At 47.6% G+C, this 23,039-nt stretch overlaps 9 protein-coding genes across 9 annotated transcripts; 5 read left to right on the top strand and 4 right to left on the bottom strand.

The window, feature by feature from the left end:
- Positions 1-69: 69 nt before the first annotated feature.
- Positions 70-2,328, bottom strand: BGW36DRAFT_395878 (putative monooxygenase; the record flags this gene model as incomplete). The annotated part of the gene is made up of 7 exons (XM_046218097.1): positions 70-518; positions 552-935; positions 996-1,138; positions 1,198-1,515; positions 1,595-1,881; positions 1,940-2,019; positions 2,085-2,328. The coding sequence occupies 7 exons, from the start codon at positions 2,326-2,328 to the stop codon at positions 70-72; spliced, it is 1,905 nt and encodes a 634-aa protein (XP_046074585.1).
- Positions 2,329-2,769: 441 nt separating this feature from the next.
- On the top strand, positions 2,770-4,089 carry BGW36DRAFT_357518 (trihydroxytoluene oxygenase; the record flags this gene model as incomplete). Its single annotated transcript, XM_046213883.1, has 5 exons — positions 2,770-2,772; positions 2,846-3,035; positions 3,095-3,242; positions 3,294-3,525; positions 3,607-4,089. The coding sequence occupies 5 exons, from the start codon at positions 2,770-2,772 to the stop codon at positions 4,087-4,089; spliced, it is 1,056 nt and encodes a 351-aa protein (XP_046074584.1).
- Positions 4,090-5,811: 1,722 nt separating this feature from the next.
- BGW36DRAFT_395876 (putative fumarylacetoacetate hydrolase) lies at positions 5,812-6,836 on the bottom strand (the record flags this gene model as incomplete). Its single annotated transcript, XM_046218096.1, has 4 exons — positions 5,812-6,116; positions 6,175-6,469; positions 6,521-6,595; positions 6,648-6,836. The coding sequence occupies 4 exons, from the start codon at positions 6,834-6,836 to the stop codon at positions 5,812-5,814; spliced, it is 864 nt and encodes a 287-aa protein (XP_046074583.1).
- Positions 6,837-8,706: 1,870 nt separating this feature from the next.
- On the top strand, positions 8,707-10,233 carry BGW36DRAFT_137664 (uncharacterized protein). Its single transcript, XM_046209411.1, has 4 exons — positions 8,707-8,789; positions 8,837-8,887; positions 8,938-9,056; positions 9,112-10,233. Exons 1-4 carry the CDS (start codon positions 8,742-8,744, stop codon positions 10,040-10,042), a joined length of 1,149 nt encoding a protein of 382 aa, XP_046074582.1. The 5' UTR covers positions 8,707-8,741; the 3' UTR covers positions 10,043-10,233.
- BGW36DRAFT_137676 (uncharacterized protein) lies at positions 10,225-11,720 on the top strand. Its single transcript, XM_046209412.1, has 3 exons — positions 10,225-10,321; positions 10,395-10,589; positions 10,646-11,720. The coding sequence occupies exons 2-3, from the start codon at positions 10,479-10,481 to the stop codon at positions 11,546-11,548; spliced, it is 1,014 nt and encodes a 337-aa protein (XP_046074581.1). The 5' UTR covers positions 10,225-10,321; positions 10,395-10,478; the 3' UTR covers positions 11,549-11,720.
- Positions 11,721-12,357: 637 nt separating this feature from the next.
- Positions 12,358-13,876, top strand: BGW36DRAFT_375156 (lipase 1). Its single transcript, XM_046215732.1, has one exon. The coding sequence runs from the start codon at positions 12,389-12,391 to the stop codon at positions 13,697-13,699; it is 1,311 nt and encodes a 436-aa protein (XP_046074580.1). The 5' UTR covers positions 12,358-12,388; the 3' UTR covers positions 13,700-13,876.
- A 296-nt stretch (positions 13,877-14,172) lies between these two features.
- On the bottom strand, positions 14,173-16,196 carry BGW36DRAFT_292328 (major facilitator superfamily domain-containing protein; the record flags this gene model as incomplete). The annotated part of the gene is made up of 5 exons (XM_046210907.1): positions 14,173-14,905; positions 14,965-15,377; positions 15,427-15,536; positions 15,596-15,896; positions 15,966-16,196. The coding sequence occupies 5 exons, from the start codon at positions 16,194-16,196 to the stop codon at positions 14,173-14,175; spliced, it is 1,788 nt and encodes a 595-aa protein (XP_046074579.1).
- Positions 16,197-17,090: 894 nt separating this feature from the next.
- Positions 17,091-20,079, bottom strand: BGW36DRAFT_425676 (putative peroxisomal multifunctional beta-oxidation protein AoFox2; the record flags this gene model as incomplete). The annotated part of the gene is made up of 7 exons (XM_046220147.1): positions 17,091-17,902; positions 17,951-18,458; positions 18,527-18,935; positions 19,016-19,451; positions 19,502-19,601; positions 19,657-19,884; positions 19,951-20,079. The coding sequence occupies 7 exons, from the start codon at positions 20,077-20,079 to the stop codon at positions 17,091-17,093; spliced, it is 2,622 nt and encodes an 873-aa protein (XP_046074578.1).
- Positions 20,080-20,801: 722 nt separating this feature from the next.
- BGW36DRAFT_293013 (non-specific lipid-transfer protein) lies at positions 20,802-22,235 on the top strand (the record flags this gene model as incomplete). Its single annotated transcript, XM_046210955.1, has 2 exons — positions 20,802-21,295; positions 21,356-22,235. 2 exons carry the CDS (start codon positions 20,802-20,804, stop codon positions 22,233-22,235), a joined length of 1,374 nt encoding a protein of 457 aa, XP_046074577.1.
- Between the last annotated feature and the right edge of the window lie 804 nt (positions 22,236-23,039).

The following is a 23,039-nucleotide window of genomic DNA, read 5'->3' as shown; positions in this document are numbered from 1 at the left end:
AAGCGGTTTAATTAGATTTCATTCCCTCCAAGTCATTAATAATAGAATACAATGCATAAGTATAACCTTCTAATTCAATTCCCCCCTGGTCAAATACGCCACCATCCCCTCCACCGCAGTCTGCAGCTCCTCCCTCTTCGAACACGACGCAAACACGAACCTATCCGGGCGTATAATCGTGTACCTGTTTCCCTTCAACTCCTTACCCAGACGATACGGGTCATAGAACTGCGGCTCCGGCCGTCCATTACACAGCCTCGACCGCGCAAACTCCTCGCCGCTAGCAAGCGTATACACCGATCTACCCTTCCACCGCTCATCAACCTGATACCCACCCTCCCTCTCCAGAACAATCGTCACATCGGCATCCTTCAACCACCCCCTCGCCAGCGTCTCAACACCCGCTATATCCGCCATTGCACCCGTCAATTCCCTATCGTCCTTCAGATAAACCAGCAGCTGAAAAAGTCCCTTTTTCTTCCCACCAAATATCGCATCATCACTAAACACAACCCCGTCTTTCCCTTTCCCTTCCATCCCCACTGGCTTACAATACACCTGCGACACACACAACCCGCCATTCAACTGCGCCAGAAACGGGAATGGAGTATTTCCGGCGTCCTGCTGATATCGCACCATCCCTTCTTTCCGGCGTCCCAGCCGCAACTCGTGGCGCCACGAGGGAATCAACTGCATCAGCCATAACGACCAATTGCGAATGAAGATTTTGAGCGGATTGGTTTCGGTCACAAATCGCCCGTTTTCGATCGTCGTGGCCAGGGATTTCTCGAGTTGTTGTTTGCGCTCGAGATACCATGCTGTGAGGATGCTGGAGTGTGAGATTGACGGCGAGCGAGATGGGTTGCAAAGGAAAGCGAGCCGCCAGGCGAGAGAGGATGCGTCGCGAAAGCCAGATGCGATGCCTTGCCCACCGACTGAGTGGTATTAGCAGTGAAAATGCAAAAGAAGAGGTGAGGTAGGCGGATCAGACTGACAGGGAGGGAAAACATGAGCGGCGTCGCCGCAGAGAATAACTCGTCCTTCAGACCATTTATTACAGCTGCGGGCTGAGAACATGAATGGGCGTGACCGTAACACTTGGATGCAGTCCTCTGGAAACTGCACATCCTGCGCAAGCCTACATACTTCGTCAGCACAATCCTTCTCTTCTCCTCTTCTAGTTGGAAATTGACATACCCATACCGCCGCCCGGGATGCTTCAAATACGGAAACACAATCTTCTTCACCATCTTCGGCTCCGCCATCTCCTCACCCCTCTCATCCCTTCGCACGACAAACTCGAACCTCCACAACCGATCTGCCGGCGGTCCAAAGCGGCCGCATACCGCCGGCCGAGCTGGATTGCACAGGAAACGGAAATTCACGGGGAAAAACAAATCATAGACCTCTTCTGCCGTATACCCCAGTGCCCACAGCGGGAAATCGGGATGTGTTGCCTTAGTTGGCAGCGAGATTTTCCAGTTCAGTGCTACCCAGGTTTCTTCATAAAACGCACTATCCATACATCACATCACATCAGTCAGTGAATGTCAATCCAGATATTCAAGCGGAAGAGGAAAAGTGGGTGAGGTACTTGTGTGCGCGCTCCATGTACACGCCTCTAGACTCAAGATACTTCTTCCGCGTATAGCCCGTCTTCCCATCTGCCCCGACAAAAAACTTTGAGCGGACTCGGCGTGTGGCGCCGCTCGAGTCCGTGTATTCGCAGTACGTCCAGTTCTCATCTTCTCTCAGCCCGGTCACTGAGCATCTAGACCGTAGCTCGCTGAACCCATTGGCTGCCATTTTGGAACGTAGGGTCTTTTCGAGAGCGGGCTGTTTGTGGCATATGAAGCCGACGTGGCCGGTGCCTCCTTCTGTCTGTCCATCGTCAACCACTCATGCATATATACATTGTATAGATATAATGTGGACGTACAGTCGCATAATCCATCTCCAGAAATGCCTGCCGACTCAAATCGTACGCCGACCCATCGACAAACTTGAACAAATGCATACCTGCACCCATCAGCATCATAACCCTAACCCTAAACGTTCCCACAGATGTGATGATTGATGATTACATGTGCCAATCTCGGTATATATCTCCTCATAAACGCCCAAACCCTGCATCAAACGAATCCCGTCCTCGTCGAGCGCGATTCCGCGCGGATCAGTCGTGATGTCGGCTTCTTGCTCGAGCACGATGTTGGGAATAGACATTTGCCCGAGATAGGCGGAGAGCATGGCGCCTGTGGGCCCGCAGCCGCAGATCAGGATGGCGGTGGTTTCGCATTCGCTTTCTGTTGGGTCTGTCGATTCTACCATGGTTATCGTTATCGTTATCGTTATCGTTATCCTTATGCCTTTTTTAATGGAAGGATGGTAGGGCTCGATGTTATTGTGGATGTCAGGTTTGGTGTTGAGGGAATGTCGTCGGTATTTTTTATAAGTTGTATATAGTGCTGTAGATGTATTGTTGATTTACCGATTAAGTCTTCCGGCGGGACATCAATCATCAATCATCCAATCATAATGATTGAGAGAGCTTATGCCAGAGGTGGGCGGGGTGCTGGTATGCAGTGTGACAACGGGAGCGGGACCTGGTCATAGCGGCGGGACCTTACCCCGGATATACAGCACCAACAAATCACATTAATTGTTATAATATTATATCATATTATTAGCATGGAGAAATCGCCCGTTTAAATAGCGATTTCCCCTTGTAGTAAGGTCGGGGAATCAAAGTAGCTACCGTACACATTCAACATGGTATGTCTGGTCTAGATTCTGCCTTCCATTCTATATATTAAAATAAAACATTTGAATACTGATACAAATTAAGGCTACCACCGTCCTTCCAAACCACGGCGCCTCCGTGCCCGACGTCGTCGCAATCGGCGATGAGGCAGAAGACCTCTCCAGCTGGCAGAAACGCTCCGCCATCAACAAGGAGAACCAAATCCGGCTGGTGAAGCTGGCGCATATGCGGTATCAGCATCCGGATCTGGAGCAAATTACCACTTTTCTCATCGGTGTGTCTTTCTCTCTTGAAAAAAGGGTACTGGTGTAAAGTGTACTTGCTGAGTATCAGACTTTGGAATGCGAATCGCCTGCAGAACCGATAATGAGATCTGGTTCCGCGGATACGGCAGCGATCAGTACGTGTACTACGCCTGCAAAGGGCCGAAGAAATTCCTCGGCGGGACTTTTCAAGTCGAGTCTTACGAAGATTTGGAGAGGTAAATTAATACACACTTCCACTCAATACACTTATTTTAATGCTCTATCAGAGCAGCAAAGCTCCCATCAGCCGCCGAGATCCGTGAAATGAAAGATGCACCTGGCGGCGGCTACATCCTAACCCTAACCGACCCGGATGGATTCCCTGTAAATCTCATGTTCGGCCAAACACCCGCTGCGACGGGCGCGTACCCTGAGAAACTAACCCTCAATTATGAGGCTGAGAAGGCCCGCAAGCTCAAGTTTCAGCGGTTTAAGCCTGGTCCGGCGGCCGTGCACAAAGTTCGCCTCCCTCACCCTGATCCGCACGCTCAGATTGCTAGAGAACCTATTTTCTGATAAGAGAGAGTATGTGTGATATAGCTTGGCCATTTCGGCGTCTGTACCCAGAACTTCACCGAAATGGTATCCTTCTACACGACCAATTTCAACATCGCCCCAACCGACTTTCTATACGTCACCAGCCCGGACGGTAAGAAGAAAAACGTCGCGCTGTTCGCGCATATCGACCGCGGAGAGGAGCTCGTCGACCACCACTCCTTCTTCATCACTAGCAACGCAACTAGCCATGTCCACCACTGCTCGTTTGAGGTCCACGACTATGATACCCAGAACCTGGGCCATCAGTGGCTCGCCCAAAAGGGGTATGAGTCTGTGTGGGGCGTTGGCCGGCATATTCTCGGTTCCCAGATTTTTGATTACTGGTGGGATACTACTGGTAATATGATTGAGCATTATGCAGATGGGGATTTGGTTAATGAGAAAACGCCTATTGGGTATGGGCCGGCGGGAGATGAGTCGTTGGCTGTTTGGGGCCCGGAGGTGCCGGGGTGGTTTTTGCAGTAGTTTGCTTTATATGAAGGATTGGTAGTGTATGGAAAGTACATGTATCAATGAGCTAAATGGTATTCAAATGCATCGTGTTTCATGCTATCGGTTTCATGAAAACTCTTCCAAACGCGCCATCTCGACTGTTAGACTAGGTCTAAAACTGCAGGAAATATTATCCTTTCTGCGGTTTTTAAGTATACGAATTGTGTCTAAGACAGCAGGAGGGCAGCACCCGACGTATTTCCCCGTTTCATTTAGATTTCATTTGTCGGTATCAGGGCGCAGTCAGACAGGCCCAAAGATATCTGAATACCTTTGATGATAGCTGAGCCGCCGGGATGGAGCGCCCAGTCAAATTCCGACTGAGGGATAGAAATACTGCCATCTTCAAGTTTTGGGAAGGTGTCTTCACAGCTGCCGACGCAAGAGCTGGCACATTTTCGACAACGATAGATGAAAGACATGCGATGTCACGTTGTAGGGCATCTCTTGACACGTCCCCCAAATTTGTGTACGCCAATCAACTATCAAGAATCTCTTGGGTGCGCTATGACTCAATGCATGGGAGTTACATAGCACGAGCTCAGATGCCCTATCGCCAAAAAGCGCAAGTCCGATTCCACTAGCCTCAGACTCTGATGCTGCGTGCAACTGTGCTCGAATATGCGTACTGCGTATTTCGCAGGCAATGACTAGAACCTTGGTTTTATGACTACAATAAGTAGCTGCAGTTGCTAGATTCGATGCCCACTCGAAGAGCCGCAAGACCACCAGCAAACCCTAGGCCATTTTAGAAGAGCTCTTCTGCTGTTTTATGAATGCCCAATTCCCGCGCAACTAGCTAGTCATATCCAGGACAACCGGAGTGGGTGCGTGTGACTGCGAATATATGGGTGTTGGAAGTCGCGTCCATACCGCCGTCCTCTAGCGCTTTAAGAGCAGTCGCTTTTGCAAGCTGAGTTCCATGAATGCGAAACACTTTATCGAGGACCTCCGCTGTTGGAAGAGTGTCTAAATTCCACCTAGGATCATTCCACATGTCTACAACAGCCCGAGATTCTATTCCCGTTTGCTCGTTTATTTTTAACAGTTTTTTCAGTCTGAAAAATATATCAGCATTAATACTGGTCTACAAGTGAGTATAGCTAACCAGGGAGCATCCTCGGAATAAAATCTCAACGCATGATCTTTTAGATAATTCGGACCAACTAGCATGGATGGCCATTCGGTAATTACCTTGTCCTGTAATAATTAATAGTATGTATTTATAGTATGTACAATAGTCGCCGTGTATTTTAGTTGCGTATGACATTTTATTTATCTTTTTCTGTCGCAACGCCTGACTCTTCGAGAGGAACAGGCGCTTGTGGAATCTGTGAAGATACGGAGGAAAACACCTGATTGCCATACGAACTCTATATGCGAACGTAGTCAGCAGATAACGGCCACTCACTAGAATTAGCAATCTGGGATCATTCTATGTAACAAAATTAGAACGAGGACCATACATCTACATGAGGTACCATGACGGCAATGACAATCTCGTCATGGATAATCGACCAATTGATGTATGTACAATTCAATGTTGGTATATTAGTAACACAGAATGATTTTATTACCACATAGCTCTGTACATTTTATTCAAACTATTATACTAAATTTCAACACTCTCACGACAAAGTACAATATCTCTCTCAATCTAAATCTATCATTGCTATATCTGCTAACTATCTTCACCTACAAGTTCTCATACCGAACCTTATTCACTAACGTCCCAATCTTCTCAATCTGCACCGAAATCTCATCCCCATCACGAAGAACCCTTCTCGGCTGTTTGAAATAGCCAATCCCAGCTGGCGTCCCCGTCAAAAAAAGTGTGCCAGCCTCTAACGTGGTTCCTTGCGAGAGATATGAGATCTGCTTCTTGATATCAAATATCATGTCCCTAGTATGCCCGTCTTGCACAGTGTCGTTGTTGTGGATGGCTTTAATAGATAGGGTTTGGGGGTCATTAATGACGGATGGAGCGACAAGGACGGGTCCTATATAACTTAGATTAGTCTGCGTTAATACAAGCGAAGCTAAGTTCGTAAGACTTACCAATTGGGCAGCTCCCATCAAGTCCTTTCGAAAAAGACCATTGTGTAGTAGCTAGTTGGAGTGCACGCGCCGAGACATCGTTGGACGCGGTATACCCAAGGATATAGTCAAGAGCCTCGTCTTCAGGGATATTCCTTCCTGTTTTTCCAATAACAAGGCATAGCTCGGCTTCGTAGTCACTAGTCTCGTCCTGTGCACACTTTGGGATATTGATGGTGGCAGGAAAGGGGCCGGTCAAGGCCGTGCGAGGCTTGCTGAAGAGGATAGGGGCCTTGGGGAGGGCGAGATTGGCTTCCTGATGAACATTAGAAACCCGAACATAGTATAGAACATATATAAAAGTTACTTTAGCGTGATCCTTGTAGTTTAATCCTAGACATCGGATATAGTTGCAATCCTCTCTCGAGACTGGAGAGAGTAGCTGCAAATTGATATCGTTAGTTTGGTGGGTAGATTGGCTGCGAATAACACACCTGCTTGACATGCAAGATCTCCTTAGTCACTCTTCCATCGAAGATTGTTCCGTCAATTAGATACACTGTAATCTCCTTGCCATCGGCACTGTCTCGCCCAACATCGCGGGTGGGATCGACGAGCTGGCCGAGATGCTCTTGGCTATCCTCGACGGCGATGAAACGAACAAGGTGAGTCCACGAAGGCATTTTACGTAGCTGTCAATATTTGTAGGAGGCTCGTTACGTTTTGAAGTTGAAAATAAGATATTGCCTGTGTTTCTTTTATTTCGGTCTACGGGAATAGATAGAGTTTACAAAGTTATATCCGTGCGGTCAATGCGGGACCTGTTTGTCCATGTGGGACGAGCTGGAGTCTGGAGAAAGAGGGAAATATACTTTAGAAAATGAAAAAGGTAATTACTCCCCAATAATCTGTCAGTTGAAGGTCTATGGAGCATTGTAGTGTAGAGTTGTGATATATGTCAATTCATCAATGTGTCGTCTTTACATCATTGATCTAGTGACATAGGAGGATGATGAGACATCAATATCCTCCAATATCATTCATTCAGTACGGACCTGAATATAGCTCTTATACATAGTCATTAGTGGCCTGCAAAAGGATAAATTATGGACGCCGTGACAAAATCAAAGACCAATCGAAAGACAAATGGGACTAAACCATATTAGGTATAGCAACCATAACCCTAACTAGAAAGCACGTGCGGGGCCCCGCGAGCTTCCGTCGTCACTTCCCCAGATGAAGTTTGTCGCAATGATCGATCACGCTGATGATTGATAAACGTATGGCGCGCAAGAAAAGAGTGTGCTCGTGGTGTTCGCAGACGTTCTCCAAGGACGACCATCTCGCACGCCATGTACGCAGCCACACCAAGGAACGCCCGTTTTCCTGTGCGACGTGTGGCAAGTCTTTCACCAGGCAGTATGTTGTGTGACCCAAACAGATGAAGAGGAAATAACACTTCGATAGTGACTCGCTGCTGCGACACTCAAGATCGCACATGGACGATCGACGACTACCATCGCAGCATGCATCAGAATCAGCAGAGACAATCTCGACACTGTTAAACCCAGTGCTCTCAACCACCACAGCCGGGTCTCCCGCCAACAGCTATCCATCTAATGCCGCTCAAACAGCATCAATAGTCCATTCATCACCATCAACGCACGAGTCACACGCCACTAATCAATCGTTGCCTTGTGACTATCCAGCGCCGTTAGAGCTCACCGGCATGTCTGGCTGGGCTGGATCGAGCTTTTCGCAGCCAGTGGATGGGCAGAATCACCATCAATTAGCGCTTGAACCGACATTGGAAACGTCTGGAATAGACACTGCAAATTCTAATCAATGGATCTTTAGTCCGAGTAGTCACCAGATCCCCGGCTGGCTAGTGCGCGATGACTTTGATATGAGTGTGCTGAATGCGCACATCTTGCCACCAGGAATTTCATTTGACTCACTGGATTGGTCTACGGACGGGTTTATGACGAGTGGTGCGAGATCGACCCAAGTTAATAATAATAGTAACAACAATATCGTCATCCAAAGCCCGACAGAGATCATCACCGTGCCAAGAGAGGACTATATTCGGCGACAGTGGTTTACATATCTAAGTCCAGAAAGATCTGGCCATATCACGCCAGATGTCAGCAACGAGCCTACGAGTGTCGATGAGCGATACCGCGAAGACTTATCTCGGGAGCTGCAGCAACGCGTCAATAATGAACCCCTTCCATCAACCGACTTTCTTGTACGGCCTCCCCCTTAGAGATTACTTTGTCTGCTAACGCGCTACTAGAATTTATGTATTCAAATGTATTTTACACGATTTAACCCAACTTTTCCTATCGTCCATGCACCTACCTTTCGTCCGTCTGCTAAGAGATCCTTGCTTCTCTTGTCTATTTGTTCCGTTGGCAGTCTTTTCCTAGGCTCGTCCTTTGCTGTAGCGCAGGGAGTCAGGATTTTTGAAAGGCTGAACAAAGCTATTCTTGCATCGGTATGTCCAATAATGCATATTTATCGAAAGGTGTTTAACCAATGTCTAGTGGGAATCATACATTGTCCGAGGAGCACCAGACGCACTTGCCATGACCCAAGCAGCTTTAATAGGCCAGACATTTGGCATGCTTTCTGGAGTATGTTGCTACCCTGTACGTTTGTTAATATTTACTAATATAGACAGAATCCGAGACATCTTGCAATCGTGCAAACCTTTCACGGTACAATAATAGCAGTAGGTCAAGCCATCGTGTTACCTTTGAGCACTACTTATGAGACTCATAGTGGGCCCGGCGGCAAAAAATGTTTGATCAAACAACTGCACCGATTCATTCCACAGGAATCGCGGAGACAGAAGTTGAATCTGCGTGGAGACGGTGGGTACACAGCGAGGAGAAGAAACGGTTTGTTACTACCCTGACAATCCCTAAATGTGATTTCAGTTCTAATTTCGCGCAGAGTCGCCGTTGGCCTTCGGATTCATGATGCAGAGCTCGCTGAACTATTTATGGCTGAACCGTTTCTACGGAGTTCAGCTAATACACGGTTGACGGTTGCGCACAATGATGCCTGGACTGCACCGACTGCCAAAAGCTGGGCTCGTGTGTTGAGAGAGCGCGACCTCACCGATTCAACCTACGGAACCACCTCTACTGATTCATCCGTCATGTCTAGTATAATCGCAGTATCACCCTCCTTCGCACTTTACTCTCTCCTCGAAGAAAAAGCAAGCTACATCATGGAACACACTCAGGTGCATTCCCCCGAAACCCAGCAACAAATCACACAATTCTTAACATCAGTCTACAACGAACACCTCCGTCACCAAACCGATTCTGACCCATTCAGCCTCAAAGCCCTATGGCACTCTCTCTTTATGTCTTTGTATTGCGACATGAACAAAATTGAATGCGCTGTTGGACGCGAAGGGTTTGAAGAAGCTCAGAACCAGGCCGAGTACGCCACAATCTGGGCTTCCTCGGCTGCTGGCCATAGATGCGCGATTCACGCTGCGTTGATACTGAAGCACCTGCAACGAATACCCATCGGCGAAGAACCAGCAATCCATGTTCCTCGGTTACTCTATCGTGCATCGTTGATTTGGTACGCCTACACCCGGTTTGGCCGGGATGACTATCATGGCCGCCAAGAATCTTCGATTTCTGCGGAACTCGAGTTTCCGGAGCTGACCAAAGCAGGCATTGATGGCCGGCGTGTATTATTTGCGGCGAATGGGTTTAAGAGAACTCGCCCGACAACGTCGGAGTCGAGTACCTTGTTTCATTTGATTGATTTGTTGACTAGGTTGGGGCACTGGGGCATCAGCCAGAAGATGGCGTCGTTGTTCTCAGTTCTGATTCACGACAGGCCGCATTATTCTGAAAGTTAGCATGTAATTGCTGTCGCCTATCCAGCGATTATCCCGTGTATACTAGAAAGCAGACACTGGCTGGCTTTCCTAATTTTGATCCATAAGATGACGCGTTCCATCCGTGGGTTAAAGTCAAAGCAACTATTGGTAAACTCTGTTTCGTCCCGCAGCCCCGCCGTTCCTGTGGGGCAACGATGCAGAAATGTATCGCAAACGAGTAGTTCGTCGAAACAACAGAGCTCAACCATTCGCTCACGGCGTTTCTTACCGATTCCTTCCAATATCAGAGCTTCTTAGGTGGTACTTACCTGTGCAGTATGCTTTTTGCACGTCTCCAATGCCGTTTCTGTATTTCTGACTTTTGCTGAAGATTTCTCCTCGTGCTAACTTACCACTTTGATTTGCTGTAAACATACTCTGAATCAAAAACAGGAAAAAAAATTGAAACTCCAAAATGCCTTTTGAAGAACGCATTGACACGCATACTCATCTGCTTCCCCCCTTCTATCAGCAAGCATGTCGAGAAAATGGGCATACGAAACCAGACGGTATGCCGAGACTGCCAGTAAGCCATCCGCCGCTTCTACATCCAAGGATAATACCCTAATGCTTTTTTTCCAGGACTGGACCCCGGAATCCCATCTCAGTTTAATGGACAAACTCAACATCAGCAAATCAATACTTTCCATCAGCACTCCAGGTACCTATCTCACCGACGGCGACCATGAAGCCGCACGAAAACTCTCCCGACAGTGTAATGAGTACACGTCCGGCCTATCCCGCCAGCATCCCACTCGTTTCGGATTCTGGGCCTCACTCCCCTTACCGGACGTAGAGGGCAGCCTTACTGAAATCCATTATGCGCTTGACACCCTGCACGCCAATGGAGTCACCGTCGAAACAAACCATCACGGAGTCTATCTCGGCGATAGCCGCCTTAACCCCATCTTTGACGAGCTGAATCGGCGGTGCGCGACAGTATTCATTCACCCGACCACGCCATGTCTGCGTCTGCAAAGTAATAATACCAACAGCGAGACCAGTACTCCGGCGACAACTGCCCTGTCAAACCACTATCCCAACCCCATATTCGAATTCCTCTTCGACACCGCACGCGCTGTGATCAACCTATTCACCTCCGGCACAATCTCGCGCTGCCCGAACATCACATTCATAATCCCACATGCCGGCGGCGCGTTGCCGCCGCTGATTGAACGGTTCACAGGCTTTGGTCCACTGATCGGCGCAGATCAGAGCTTGACAAGCACTGTTGTGAAAGAGGCTTTCGCGAGACAGTTTTATTTCGATCTTGCAGGGTTTCCGTTCCCGGATCAGATATTCGGGTTGTTGAGGTATGTTGGCACGGAGAGGTTATTGTATGGCAGTGATTATCCGTTTACTCCAGAGGTGTTGGTGGTGCAGCTGGCGGAGGAGATGGAGAAGGGGATGGTAGACGAGGTGAAGTGGGATGAGGAGGTGAGGAGGGTGGTATTGAAGGGGAATGCGGTGAGGTTGTTGTCGTGATTAGATAATTCGATGTTGTATGAGATTACGTTTAAGTATTTCCAACGTATGACTGCTGGAATGGTACATGTGTAAGGTAGTATTTTAACAACACATTTAATTAGCTATTGGTACCCAGATGCATCATCCCATCTTGCATGTTCTTGAAGATAAGAAGTTCAAGTTTCATTTGCCCGCTTAAGACTACCCGTCAATCCCTGTCGACACTTCAAGCATTGATTAGTTAGTACGTAGTAGCACCAATAGTTAACAAAGAGTTCTCTCTAGGGTCTACCAACCCTGCTAGCACCAAGAAAAGCTTGCAGTGACCCATCTCGGCAAACTCTCTATCTCCGTCAACAATATTCCCATTTCCCCATCCCCACATACTCACACTAAATCATCAACGTGTTATATTCTTATTTCGGATGTGGGACAAACAACCATGCACCTGCATGATGCCATGATTATCGGAAATATTTGCTTTGTTTTTTCTCGGAGATTATTTGGGCTTGTGGGAACGTTGTGTAAAGTCCATGTGGTTTGGGATGCGACCTACGTACCATGGAAGCAAAATCCTTGTCATTGGCTCTGTAGACAGAATCCATTTCCTTCTTGGGAAAAGTTGACGTTGCATAGTTGATGTTTAGGATAAATTAGCAGTAGTAGTGTTAGCAGCTAGAGCTCTTTATTTTTGGATTGGACAATTTTAAAAATTGATGATAACCGGTTACATTAAATTTCTAGTTCAGCCTGGTCAAAGAGGGCATATAAAGATCCTTGCCTCCGTAGGTTAATGCTGCTTTGTCCTTCGTCTTTTCTTTTCCTTAGCCCACTGTTCAATTACTATAGCATAATATCATGAACATGTATACCTCCATTTTCACCTCCCTCACTCTGTCTCTGCTGGCAGCAGTGTCATCTGCCCTACAAACCGGTCATGACCCTATCATCTCCCATCTTAACACCTCCCTCCCAGCCGCCATCCCACCCAGTCTCGATCCCTTCTATACCGCCCCGGTTGGTTTCGAATACACCACGCCGGGCACAATCCTCCGTATCCGGCGCGCACCAGGAAACTTTACTGCTGTGATGGGCTCCAACTGCTCTGCAGCATACAACATTGTCTATCGCACAACCAACAGCCGCTACCTTCCCTCCTGGTCCGTCACCACCCTCCTCATCCCTTCCACGCCTCTCACCAACTCCACCGTCTCCGGCCTAGGTTCTGCTCTCCTCTCCTACCTAATCCCCTACAACTCCGTCGACGTCGACTCCAGCCCCAGCTACATTCTCTATTCCAGCTCTACTCCCCCATACGGAGACCAGTTGGGGAGTGGCTGGTTCGTTAATGTCCCCGACTTCGAGGGCCCAACTGCAAGCAACGTTGCCGGTATCGAGGAAGCTCATGCCGTACTAGACTCGATCCGAGCCGTGCTATCTTCAGACCTCGGCCTCGCAATCGACGCCCAGAATGCGCTCTGGGGGTACTCCGGCGGGTCTATAGCAGCTGAATGGGCACTCGAATTCCAAGAGCAATACGCACCAGAACTCAAGATCACCGGTGCTGCCCTCGGCGGCCTAGTTTGCAATACCACATACGTCTTTGACACCGTCGGAAATACTATGTGGGCAAGCCACGGCATCGCGGGTCTATTGGGCGTGACGTCGCAGTACCCAGACGCATACAACTACATACTCGACCACCTGAAGCCTAGCGGGCCGTACAACAAGACTACCTTTTTATCTATTCGTAATATGTCGTATGATCAAGGCCACGCAGCGTTTAATGGGCAGAATATGTACGATTACTTTATCAATGGGAGGGATGTTATGCAAGCAGAGCCGGTGAAAAGGGCGTTGCAGTTGAATACCATCATGACGTATCATGGGGTTCCGCAGACTCCGTTGTTTATATACAAGGCTATTCATGACGAGATTACGCCGATAAATCAAACGGATGCGTATGTGGAGAGGGTGTGTGGATTGGGTGTGAATGTTTTGTATCAGAGGAATACCCGAGGAGGGCATGTGGATGAGTTGACGAATGGGGCTGCGAGGGCGATGACGTGGTTGACGACGGTGTTGGAGGGGAGGTATGCGAGTATATATTCGACGACAGGGTGTATAGTGCAGAATGTGACGGTGGGAGAGTCGAATACTGGTCTTTAGTTCTGTTACATTACTTTGGGGTAGCTTGGTGTGTGAGTTGATAGTTCATAGTTGCCAAAAGGTACAATCCGTCTTGTACATAGTCAATTTCTTTCTTGATCTAGCTATAGAAAGAAAATTGGGAGGAATTATCTTACTTAGATGCCGATTTACAGTCCATATGCTTTCTTAGTTCAAGTTCTCTGATGATGAAATATATATATATATAGCTCTATTGTAAGTATATGCGAACCGGGCGTTAGCTATACATATATAGTCATCCAATCAGATGTTGAGATTTTACATGCTGGGGAAATAAAAGCTTAATCTTGTGTTTCGTTTATGCATCTAATCTTATCGTAAAAATCCCCAGCATGAAAGCTATACATTGTCATAGATTCTAATCACCATAAACGTGAAGGTTATCACATACATGTATACAGAATACACCCCCTAATTAATAAATTGAATGTGATAACAGTATTAAAACTCAACTAGGCCGTCGCTGCATGCCCCTCATTCTTCGCGTGCAAATTTTCAACAGGAGCATCTACATAATAATTCATCGTCTTCTTCATATCGCCCAAGAACCAACACACCACACACGCCAGAGCCCCAAAAGGCGCGGCAATAATATACACCACCCTAACACCATCCGCATACGCCTGCTTCAGCGCCGTGCTTCCAGCATCGATTATAACCGGCGTCAGACCCGGAATATTGTTCAGGGCAGTACTGTTATGACCTGAAAGCGCCTCAATAAACGGCCCTACCGAAGGCTGCGGCAGCCCGGCCTTCATTGCTGCAGCAGCAATGTAGTCGGGTATATAACTGCCCAATCTCGTGCTAAGAGCAGCAGAATAGATGGCTGTAAATGTCGTAGCGCCGACCGCGCGCGCACATGCTGTTGCGGCCGTAGCTGTTGCCATGAACTCGTGAGGCGTGGAGAGCTGCACGCCGGCTATGATTAGGATAAGCGGTCCGCCGAACCCGAGGCCAGCGAGACCAGCGAAGACGATTGCGGAGGCATTGTTGGAAAGCTCGATAGTGGCTAGCCCGACGATACCAGCGGTGAAGATTAGAAAGCCGACGAATAGTGGTAGACGGATGGTGCGGAGTTTGGTGCTGGCGTAGCCATAAGCTACCGTGCTCAGACCGCAGGCGAGCCAGAAGGGGACGTCTCGGGCAGTTTCAAGGAAGGGGTCGGTTTCAAATAAGTTGGACGTCCTGTGGTTGTCAAATTAGTCTTGTTGTGTTGAATGGTGGAAAGGGGGATTGGGGCTTACATAACCGGATAGAACAGAATATAGGAAAACAATAAAATCCCCTCGATGAAGATAAGCAACACGCATAGTGCAAATGTACGCCCTCGGTCTTTGCCGCCGCGGAAAAGGTCATGGTGTAGAATTCCACTTCGAGTGCCTTTCCATTCGTACAGCCCGAATGCGATTAGTACGACTAACCCGACGACAAGGGTCGCTAAAACGGGTGCAGCCGTCCAGGTATAGATACCACCGCCCAAGTTCAGCCCGACGAGGAATAAAGTCAGACCAGTAGTCAGGAGAAAGGCTCCAAGTAGGTCGATACGTCTCAGTTTCTGGATCAGTGAGAGGTGGTCCAGGCTAGTATGGCGTTTAGGGGGGCGGTAGCCGATAAACAGACAGATGGCCGTAAGACCCCAGAGGGCCATTTGGATCCACTGATCACAATTCAGCAATTTGGAAAAGTGTGTTAGGGGAGATACATACGAAGAAATTCCGCCAACCAGTATGCGCATTCCGCCTGGTCAGCCCGCCAATGATCAACGGCCCAACAATCGCGCCGATAGCCGCTGCAATATTCATACATGACTGTGCCACTGTCCAAAATAAAACATAAGCGTCTATCTTTTATAAAAATAGGGTTGTAGAAATTTACTCGGTCTCCATTTCCGAGGTAATATCTCGCTCGGCACCGTATAGGCCAGCGGGACGGTAGCAAATCCGAAACCAATAAGCACCTGCGCAGCAATGACGCGGTAGATATTTGACGAGCCGGGCGCTATTGCAGCTCCAATGAACGAAATGGCTGAGGAACTGACAAGAATTGTCTTCCGAGCCTGGAAGGTGTCGGAGGCCGAGGAGATGACTGGTGCTAGCACGGCTTGTACGAGGGACAGCGCATTGGGAACCCAGGTGTCTCGTTGCGTGTCATTCAGGTCCTTGCCTATGTAGTTTAACTGTATAATTATTAGTATATCATTGGTTTTGGTGATCATAATCGATAAATGTATGGGATGGTTGCTTACCGCCGCCGGTGGTCCTTGTAAGGCAAAAACCTGGACCAGATTCAGAAAAAACATGGCCAACACGGCAATCCACGTGCGAGCGTGAAACTCAGGCTCTTCATCGTAGTTGTCATAGACAAGATTCGAATCCAGCGCCTGTTCGACATGGGAGCCCTGGCCGGCTTTCTCTTCTGATGCTGGAGTGTCTGTCTGCGCATACTCTTTTAAACTGGCGGGGCGTTGTTCGGCCATTTTTTTATTTCATTGCCAGCAAAGTCTGATGAAGATCAGTTCTTCAGAAGGGGTAGAAAGAGGGAGTAAGGCCGACATAATATTTACCTTTTATCTCGGCGTCTCTAGCAGAAGGCCAGCCTTCTCCGACTCTCGTGTAACTTTGGCCATTTTTCGATTTCTCTTCTGGTCAACGGTCCCGCCGTCCCGCCAACTCTAACACTTCTCGCAGTAGATATCCCCGCATTGGAGAAATATCCCTTTTCACCATTTCCCGGACAGTGGTACAATAAAGCCTAGGGTTAAGCAATCGATTTGGCACAGACCTCCCGTTGCTTATTCCTAGGTTTTACTGTACCAGTGGGGTGCGGAGAGTATCTACGTGTCTCTGCTTCATTCAAGTTCTTTGTCGCATGTTGTCGATCCGGGTGTTCCGGAATAGCTGGGTGGACCTATGTACACTCGATTAATCGAACTGCGCGTGGATGTGTAGGTATTAGAGAAATCTCGTTAAGAGTTCAGCGAGATTTGTATGTCCCGCATATATGGGGTTTCGAAATTACAATGGATTCAGGTATTGTTTCGATAGAATACGCAGGTATATACTAGGTGACAGGTGTAAGGACTTTATTCAGTTAAATGCACTATCCGTTTTCAATATTAGGGTTAGGGTTAAATCACCGTTGGTGCCGGTGCGTCGGCAATCGATTGGATAAAGAATAACTATAATTTCCTGATGTAAAACTAACTATCCAGCGGATCTCTTAGAATCTTGAGATAATTCGAATACTACGAGGGGTTTCAAGACTAGAGAGAACCTTAGCGAGCTAGAGTCTCTCATTGCCTGGATCGGCTCCTTGACGGTGCTGATACTATAATCGGCTCTGTCATAAAGTTGAACATCATTGGCCGGACTCATAGCTTATAAATGGAACTATGGTCTTCAACCAAGAGCTCAGCAGTGGCTCGTTGAATACAAAGCTTTCCAGTCTCCATGACTCTGGTCTGCCAGATAATCACATTACTCCCCTTTTCCTTCCACATTTCCGTCCGGAGTGTCTGTCCCGGGAGGACCGTTCCCGTGAATCGTGCACTGATCTTGTTGAATGGCCCATAGCATTGATAAATGTGCCGACCTGAGATACCGAATGTGCACAATCCGTGGAGGATGGGGATGTCGAAGCCACCGCGCCGGCTCACGGCCGGGTCGATGTGCATCGGGTTTTTGTCACCGGTGAGCCGGTACCAGGCCGCCTGTTCTTGAGATGTTATTTCAGTTCCGTTGGCATCCGGGTCTCGTTCTGGTGGGTGTAAGGGGCTATCTCCGGGACGTTTGTCATTTGCGCTTGCGAGACTTCTGTTGCCGAAGCTGCCCACATTTCGGACAAAAAGGGAGGTTCGGTTGTAAAGAACCTTGTCACCAGTACGAGTATCGACCGTGGTGTAGCCAATGACAACGATGGCCGCAGTACCTTTGTCCAAGACATCCACCAGCTTCGGATACGTGATGAACTTTCCGGAGGCTGGGAGTGGATGCTTTAGGATCTCAAGGTAGTGCTCACCGTGAAGGAATTTGTGTGGTGTGAAACCTGGAACAATGTCGCTGATATCAAAAGGGAGGGCAGTATTGAAAAATGGGATTACACCGAATGTAGGTAAGGGGTGAAGAGATCCAGACCTTTCGTATATTAAAGATAGATCGCGTCGTTTGGCGCCAACACTAAGGTCTGGATAATTAGCTTTCATACTTTAATTGGTTTTAGAGTGCAGTTTACTATAAATAATGGTATCTTTTATGCCGTAGATGAATTCAGTTCCCTTTCCCCGCATTTTCTTTCCTCTGTCAATGTTTTGAAGGATCATGAGTCGTGTTTTTTCGTCGGAATGCAACGCCTGGCTATCCCCTGGATCCTTACTACCCGTCGTCTCGAAGCTGACCGCCATCTTCCAAGCCTTTGTAACGGCTTCTGCAGTAAGTTCGGCATCACCGCAGAAGCGAAAATCGCAACTAAAGTCATACCCCTGGCTTCTTTGTAGTCTTGTTTGTGCGTGCCACCCACATGTCACCTCGAATAGACCGTTGCTCCGTGGTTCGGGCATGTTATTAGAGGCAATCAGTGACACAAATGAAGCCACGTACTCCGGCTTGTAATCGTTGCTGCTGCCAGCAAGAGCAGCAGCAAGCGCAGGGGTACTGGCACCTGGAGCGATAGTATTAACGTGAATGTTGAACTCTGCTCCTTCGCGTGCAAGTGCGTTGGAGAGGCCAACAATCCCTAGCTTCTAGAAAGTTGATTAGCACCTGAATATTATCAAATAAAGCCATTTACTGTCTCTATAGTATTACATACGGCTGCGGCATAATTTGCCTGACCAAAATTGCCATATATTCCACTGGTACTGGTGGTATTAATAATTCTTCCGTACTTCTGTCGAACAAAATAAGGCCAGATCGCTTTAGTCATTTGATAAGTACCATTGAGGTGTACCGCAATAATCGAGTCCCAGAGATCGTCTGTCATGTTAACGAAGGATTTGTCGCGTACGAACCCGGCGTTGTTAATAAGGATATCAATGCGACCGAAACTGTTGATCGCCGCCTGAACGATGACATTTCCATCTTCAACGGATGCCATCACACCAACTGCCGTGCCACCAGAACGTCGAATCTGATCAACGACCGGGGTTGGGTCAGCCCGGTCATTCACTACTACATATGCGCCCCGTGTAGCTAGATGTAGTGCGTACGAGCGACCAAGTCTGTAAAAGTTAGAAAAACGGCCGTACTGCATGTTGCGACCCGAAACGAAATGACAACTAAGAATATTCAGGGATCTTACCCTGAAGAAGCTCCAGTAACAAGTACCACTTTGCCTTTGAATTCTATCCGGTCACCGCCGACGCTGGGCATCAACTTTTGAGTCCTCTCCAACGTGCTTTGAAGATCCACAGAACCATTAGGATAATCAGGATTAGTAAAGTTGATTACGTCTTTCCATCTATTCAAGATGGCTTCCGGGGTGAGGGTCGAGTCTGGTTTGAGCAGAGCACCCTTCGTTCGTTCCCACCTCAATTTCTGGACCGATCCATTTCCCACCTCAAATAGGCAACCGGTTTCATTGTTCCAACGGTGCGTCAACACCATAGTAAATGGGACCACCCATCGTGGCTCAAATATTGTGGCGGAAACCGGCGAAAGGACATTGACCAAGATATTGTACTTCATGCCTTCTTTCGCAAGTGTTTCAGTAAAGCCTAACTGGGCGAACAGCGCCGCTAATCACGGTGAGTTCTCCTATCGTTCTGTTTGCTAGATTGATTCTTACTATAATTCAGCGTTTGACTAGATGAGTCACTTATCGATGCTGTGTTAAGGATCCGTCCATATCGTTGCTTTCGAAAGTGTGGCCAAACGGCTTTTGCACACTATACATCATACATATTAGAAACGATGCTTTGACTACACTACTATGACGTATACCTTGTAAGATCCTTTTAAGTCCACTCTCAGCATTGACAACCACTCCTCATTGCCCAGGAGGGCGAAATTCTTATGCCCAATGGTCCCCATATTGCTGACCAACACGTGGACAGTCCCGAAATTGGAGACCGCTGTATCAACGATCTTGTCCCCTTCGCCGATATCATCATAATTTGGAATAGCATTTGCTCCAAGACGGTGCAGTTCCTCAACTAAAGTATCGACAGCCTGGAATAAAGGACCATGTCAGCGAGATTCAAAACTCGGATCTTGAGAGAGTGCGGTTCTCTTGACCTCTTTCGATGTGTCATTCACGACGAGATTCGCACCACGTCTTGCAAACTCAGTTGCATATGCGGTTCCGAACCCATGACTAATCCCTGTGATGATGACAGTCTGGTCTTTGAAGTTAAAGGACGACATCTTCTAGTCCCTTTGATGTAGAGATGTGATCAATTACAGCAAGGCGGCCAGAAATTATGTCTGCAGAAGAATTGCAGCAGACTAGTAGAAATTTGTCTCAGAATCGACCATCAAGAAGAAAAGAGTGGATGGCTTTTGGCTGTCAGATATACTTAATCGCGGCTATGAGTTGTCTTGAGCCGATGCAGGGCTAGTAAGTATCAGTTAGACTGTACCATTGCCGGTCTGCACGGGCTCACTATTTCTTGCCTGTAAGGTCATATTTTCATTCAGAAACTTAAAAGTATGCACGGTTACACCATGACAGCAAAATTCAAGTATTGATTGAGTGCTTTGTCTGATTTTAGAACTGGGCGAAGCTGTCACTGAGATACCGAGCAACCTCGCCACGGCAAAACCGGGTCGAGACGACCTTAGCATTACCGCCACAATGTCAACCCCGGGAATTCGGGAGGGACAAACAAAGAGGTTAATAATACTTTAGAATTTGGTTGGGGAATTCCGACTCGGGAATAGTATGGATTTTTCTTTTCCTCGGTGCAGGTCGGGTTCTGATCTGCAGACCATGAATACAGTGAGTTTTTATCTACGGAAGGCCGACACGCTTTAACGTTTCATCACTTATTTAGTTGACTAGAAGATTACAGACAGGATATTAACAGAAATAGGAGCAAAGTATATCCCGATTTCCCACGCATTGAAGCTAGGCTGATATTCGCAAGATGCCACGAAATAACCTGGCACCCACATACGTCTTAGGAGTTGGCTTGACAAAGTTTGCAAAGCCTCGTGGAAAAGTAGACTACACGGAGCTTGGCTATGAAGCTGGCATCAAGGCCATGTTAGACGCCCATATCAGCTACGATGACGTTGACCAAGGTATTGCATGCTACTGTTATGGCGACAGTACTTGCGGTCAACGAGTCTTCTATCAGTTCGGGATGACGGAGATCCCAATCTTTAACGTGAACAATAACTGCGCTACAGCATCTACTGGACTTTCCATGGCTCGTAACACTATCAGTCACGGTGGTGCCGACTGCATCTTAGTTGTGGGCTTCGAGAAAATGAACCCAGGAAGCTTGAAAAGCTACTGGAACGATCGCGCTGACCCAGTCGGAAGACATATGGATCTGTTACATGCCACTAAAGGCGACACGAATGCACCGCCTGCTTTACAGCTATTTGGGTATGCAGCTCAAGAATATATGGAGAAGTGAGTCTCCCTTCTCCAGTTGTCGTGTCCGCGTGTTACAGAGAGTGATATATCGTTTAGATACGGAGCCACACCCAGCGACTTTGCAGAAATATCGCGAGTCAATCATTCTCATTCACAGCATAACCCTTACGCACAGTTCCGTGATGTCTACAGTCTCAACGAGATTATGAATGCACCTATGATCCAGGATCCGCTTACCAAATTACAGTGCTGTCCAACTAGTGACGGCGGTGCTGCTGCTGTCCTTGTGTCCAAGGCATTCCTTGAAGCTCGACCGGAACTCAAGTCCCAAGCAATTCTTATTGCAGGCCAGGCAATGGCGACTGATAATCCTTCAGCATTTGACCGCACCGCCATGAATTTAGTAGGAGCAGGGATCACTCAGCGCGCGGTGCATGATGCGCTGGCTGAAGCACAAGTCTCCATCGAGGACGTTAAACTCATCGAGTTGCATGATTGTTTTTCGGCTGCGGAGATGGTTTTTATAGATTCTCTAGGTGTCTGCCCACGAGGTAAGGCGCATGAGTACGTACGAGCTGGGAATATCACATTTGGCGGGCGTACGGTTATCAACCCTTCCGGCGGCCTGCTTTCCAAGGGCCATCCTCTAGGTGCTACGGGACTTGCACAGTGCGCAGAGTTGGTCTGGCAACTTCGCGGCTGGGCGAATAACAGACTTGTTGAGAATTCCCACGTTGCATTGGCGCATAATGTTGGACTCGGTGGGACAGGGGTTGTAACTATTTACCGGCGAGCGGACGGTGCGGATAATCGAAGAGTCGATAATGAAGAGGTGAAAAAGGTGACAGGGTTGAGATATAACCCTGCTACCAAAGCCGGAGGGTTTACTGTGAATCAATCCAATGCAGTTCGATCAAAAAAGCGCAGTGACTGGGCACTGGGAGATACTGAGAAGAAAGTTCAGGCCAGATTCTAGCAGTTCCAGGGATCATTGGAAATTTCTAGTTGATCATTTTGAGTTAGCTTTTCATGGAGATAGGGAAGTTCAAGTCGTTCCAAATAAAGAAATACATCTTTGATAATGTCTAGTTTTGTTTATTTCACTTCAGAAAACGGGTACGACTTGCAGAGCCAAGATACTGATAAATATCTCACCTCGTTCGGAAAAAATTGTCAATACAATTATTTACTGAAGTTCAGATTGTTTTGACGGTTTTTCAGTACTCAGATATCTAGATCCGTGGGATGTTTGAAGATCAAATCAGTCAAAAAAAACCTAACTTGCTCTCCCAGAGCTTTGACTTAAAATTTCCTTATTTTATTAACTTTGTTCACATCTAGATAGAAGAAAGCATGGCCAACGTACTTCGCCTACAAGTCACGGTATATAAGCATGAAGTCTCATTATAGCGAACCCTTTCACGGGCGGACAGACCTGATCTGGTTTAGATTTGGCTAGTCAAAAGAATCTATCGAACCACAGACACGCATTGTACCAGACCTCCCTGCATTATCAGTCAAGTTCTCTCGCGTATACCAATTCCAAACTGGATCGTTTGAGATGTCTGAGAGAAAAAATCCTAGGGCAGTCAGTAAATGTAACTAAGGCGCTTTCGTAAAACTTACCATAAATATAGATGTCAAGATTTTCTTCTCTAAGAGGCATTGTTAGGCTGAACCGAATTATTGGGGAAGGCTTCTTACACGAGTGGGGTGTTGGATGAACTTCTAGTCGATTGATTTGGTACAAATCCGTCGCGAGATTCGGGGCAGAACTTTA

Source organism: Talaromyces proteolyticus, assembly GCF_021365285.1.
Source record: "Talaromyces proteolyticus strain PMI_201 chromosome Unknown BGW36scaffold_4, whole genome shotgun sequence".
NCBI lineage: Eukaryota > Fungi > Ascomycota > Eurotiomycetes > Eurotiales > Trichocomaceae > Talaromyces > Talaromyces proteolyticus.
This window is presented reverse-complemented; position numbering and strand designations above follow the sequence as displayed.

Coding starts and splice junctions, on each gene's coding strand:
- BGW36DRAFT_137676 (XM_046209412.1), top strand. CDS start 10,479: ATGCCTTTTGAAGAACGCATTGACACGCATACTCATCTGCTTCCCCCC. Junction 10,590..10,645: donor ACGGTATGCCGAGACTGCCA/GTAAGCCATCCG, acceptor CTTTTTTTCCAG/GACTGGACCCCGGAATCCCA.
- BGW36DRAFT_137664 (XM_046209411.1), top strand. CDS start 8,742: ATGACCCAAGCAGCTTTAATAGGCCAGACATTTGGCATGCTTTCTGGA. Junction 8,888..8,937: donor TTCACGGTACAATAATAGCA/GTAGGTCAAGCC, acceptor TGAGACTCATAG/TGGGCCCGGCGGCAAAAAAT. Junction 9,057..9,111: donor CACAGCGAGGAGAAGAAACG/GTTTGTTACTAC, acceptor AATTTCGCGCAG/AGTCGCCGTTGGCCTTCGGA.
- BGW36DRAFT_375156 (XM_046215732.1), top strand. CDS start 12,389: ATGAACATGTATACCTCCATTTTCACCTCCCTCACTCTGTCTCTGCTG.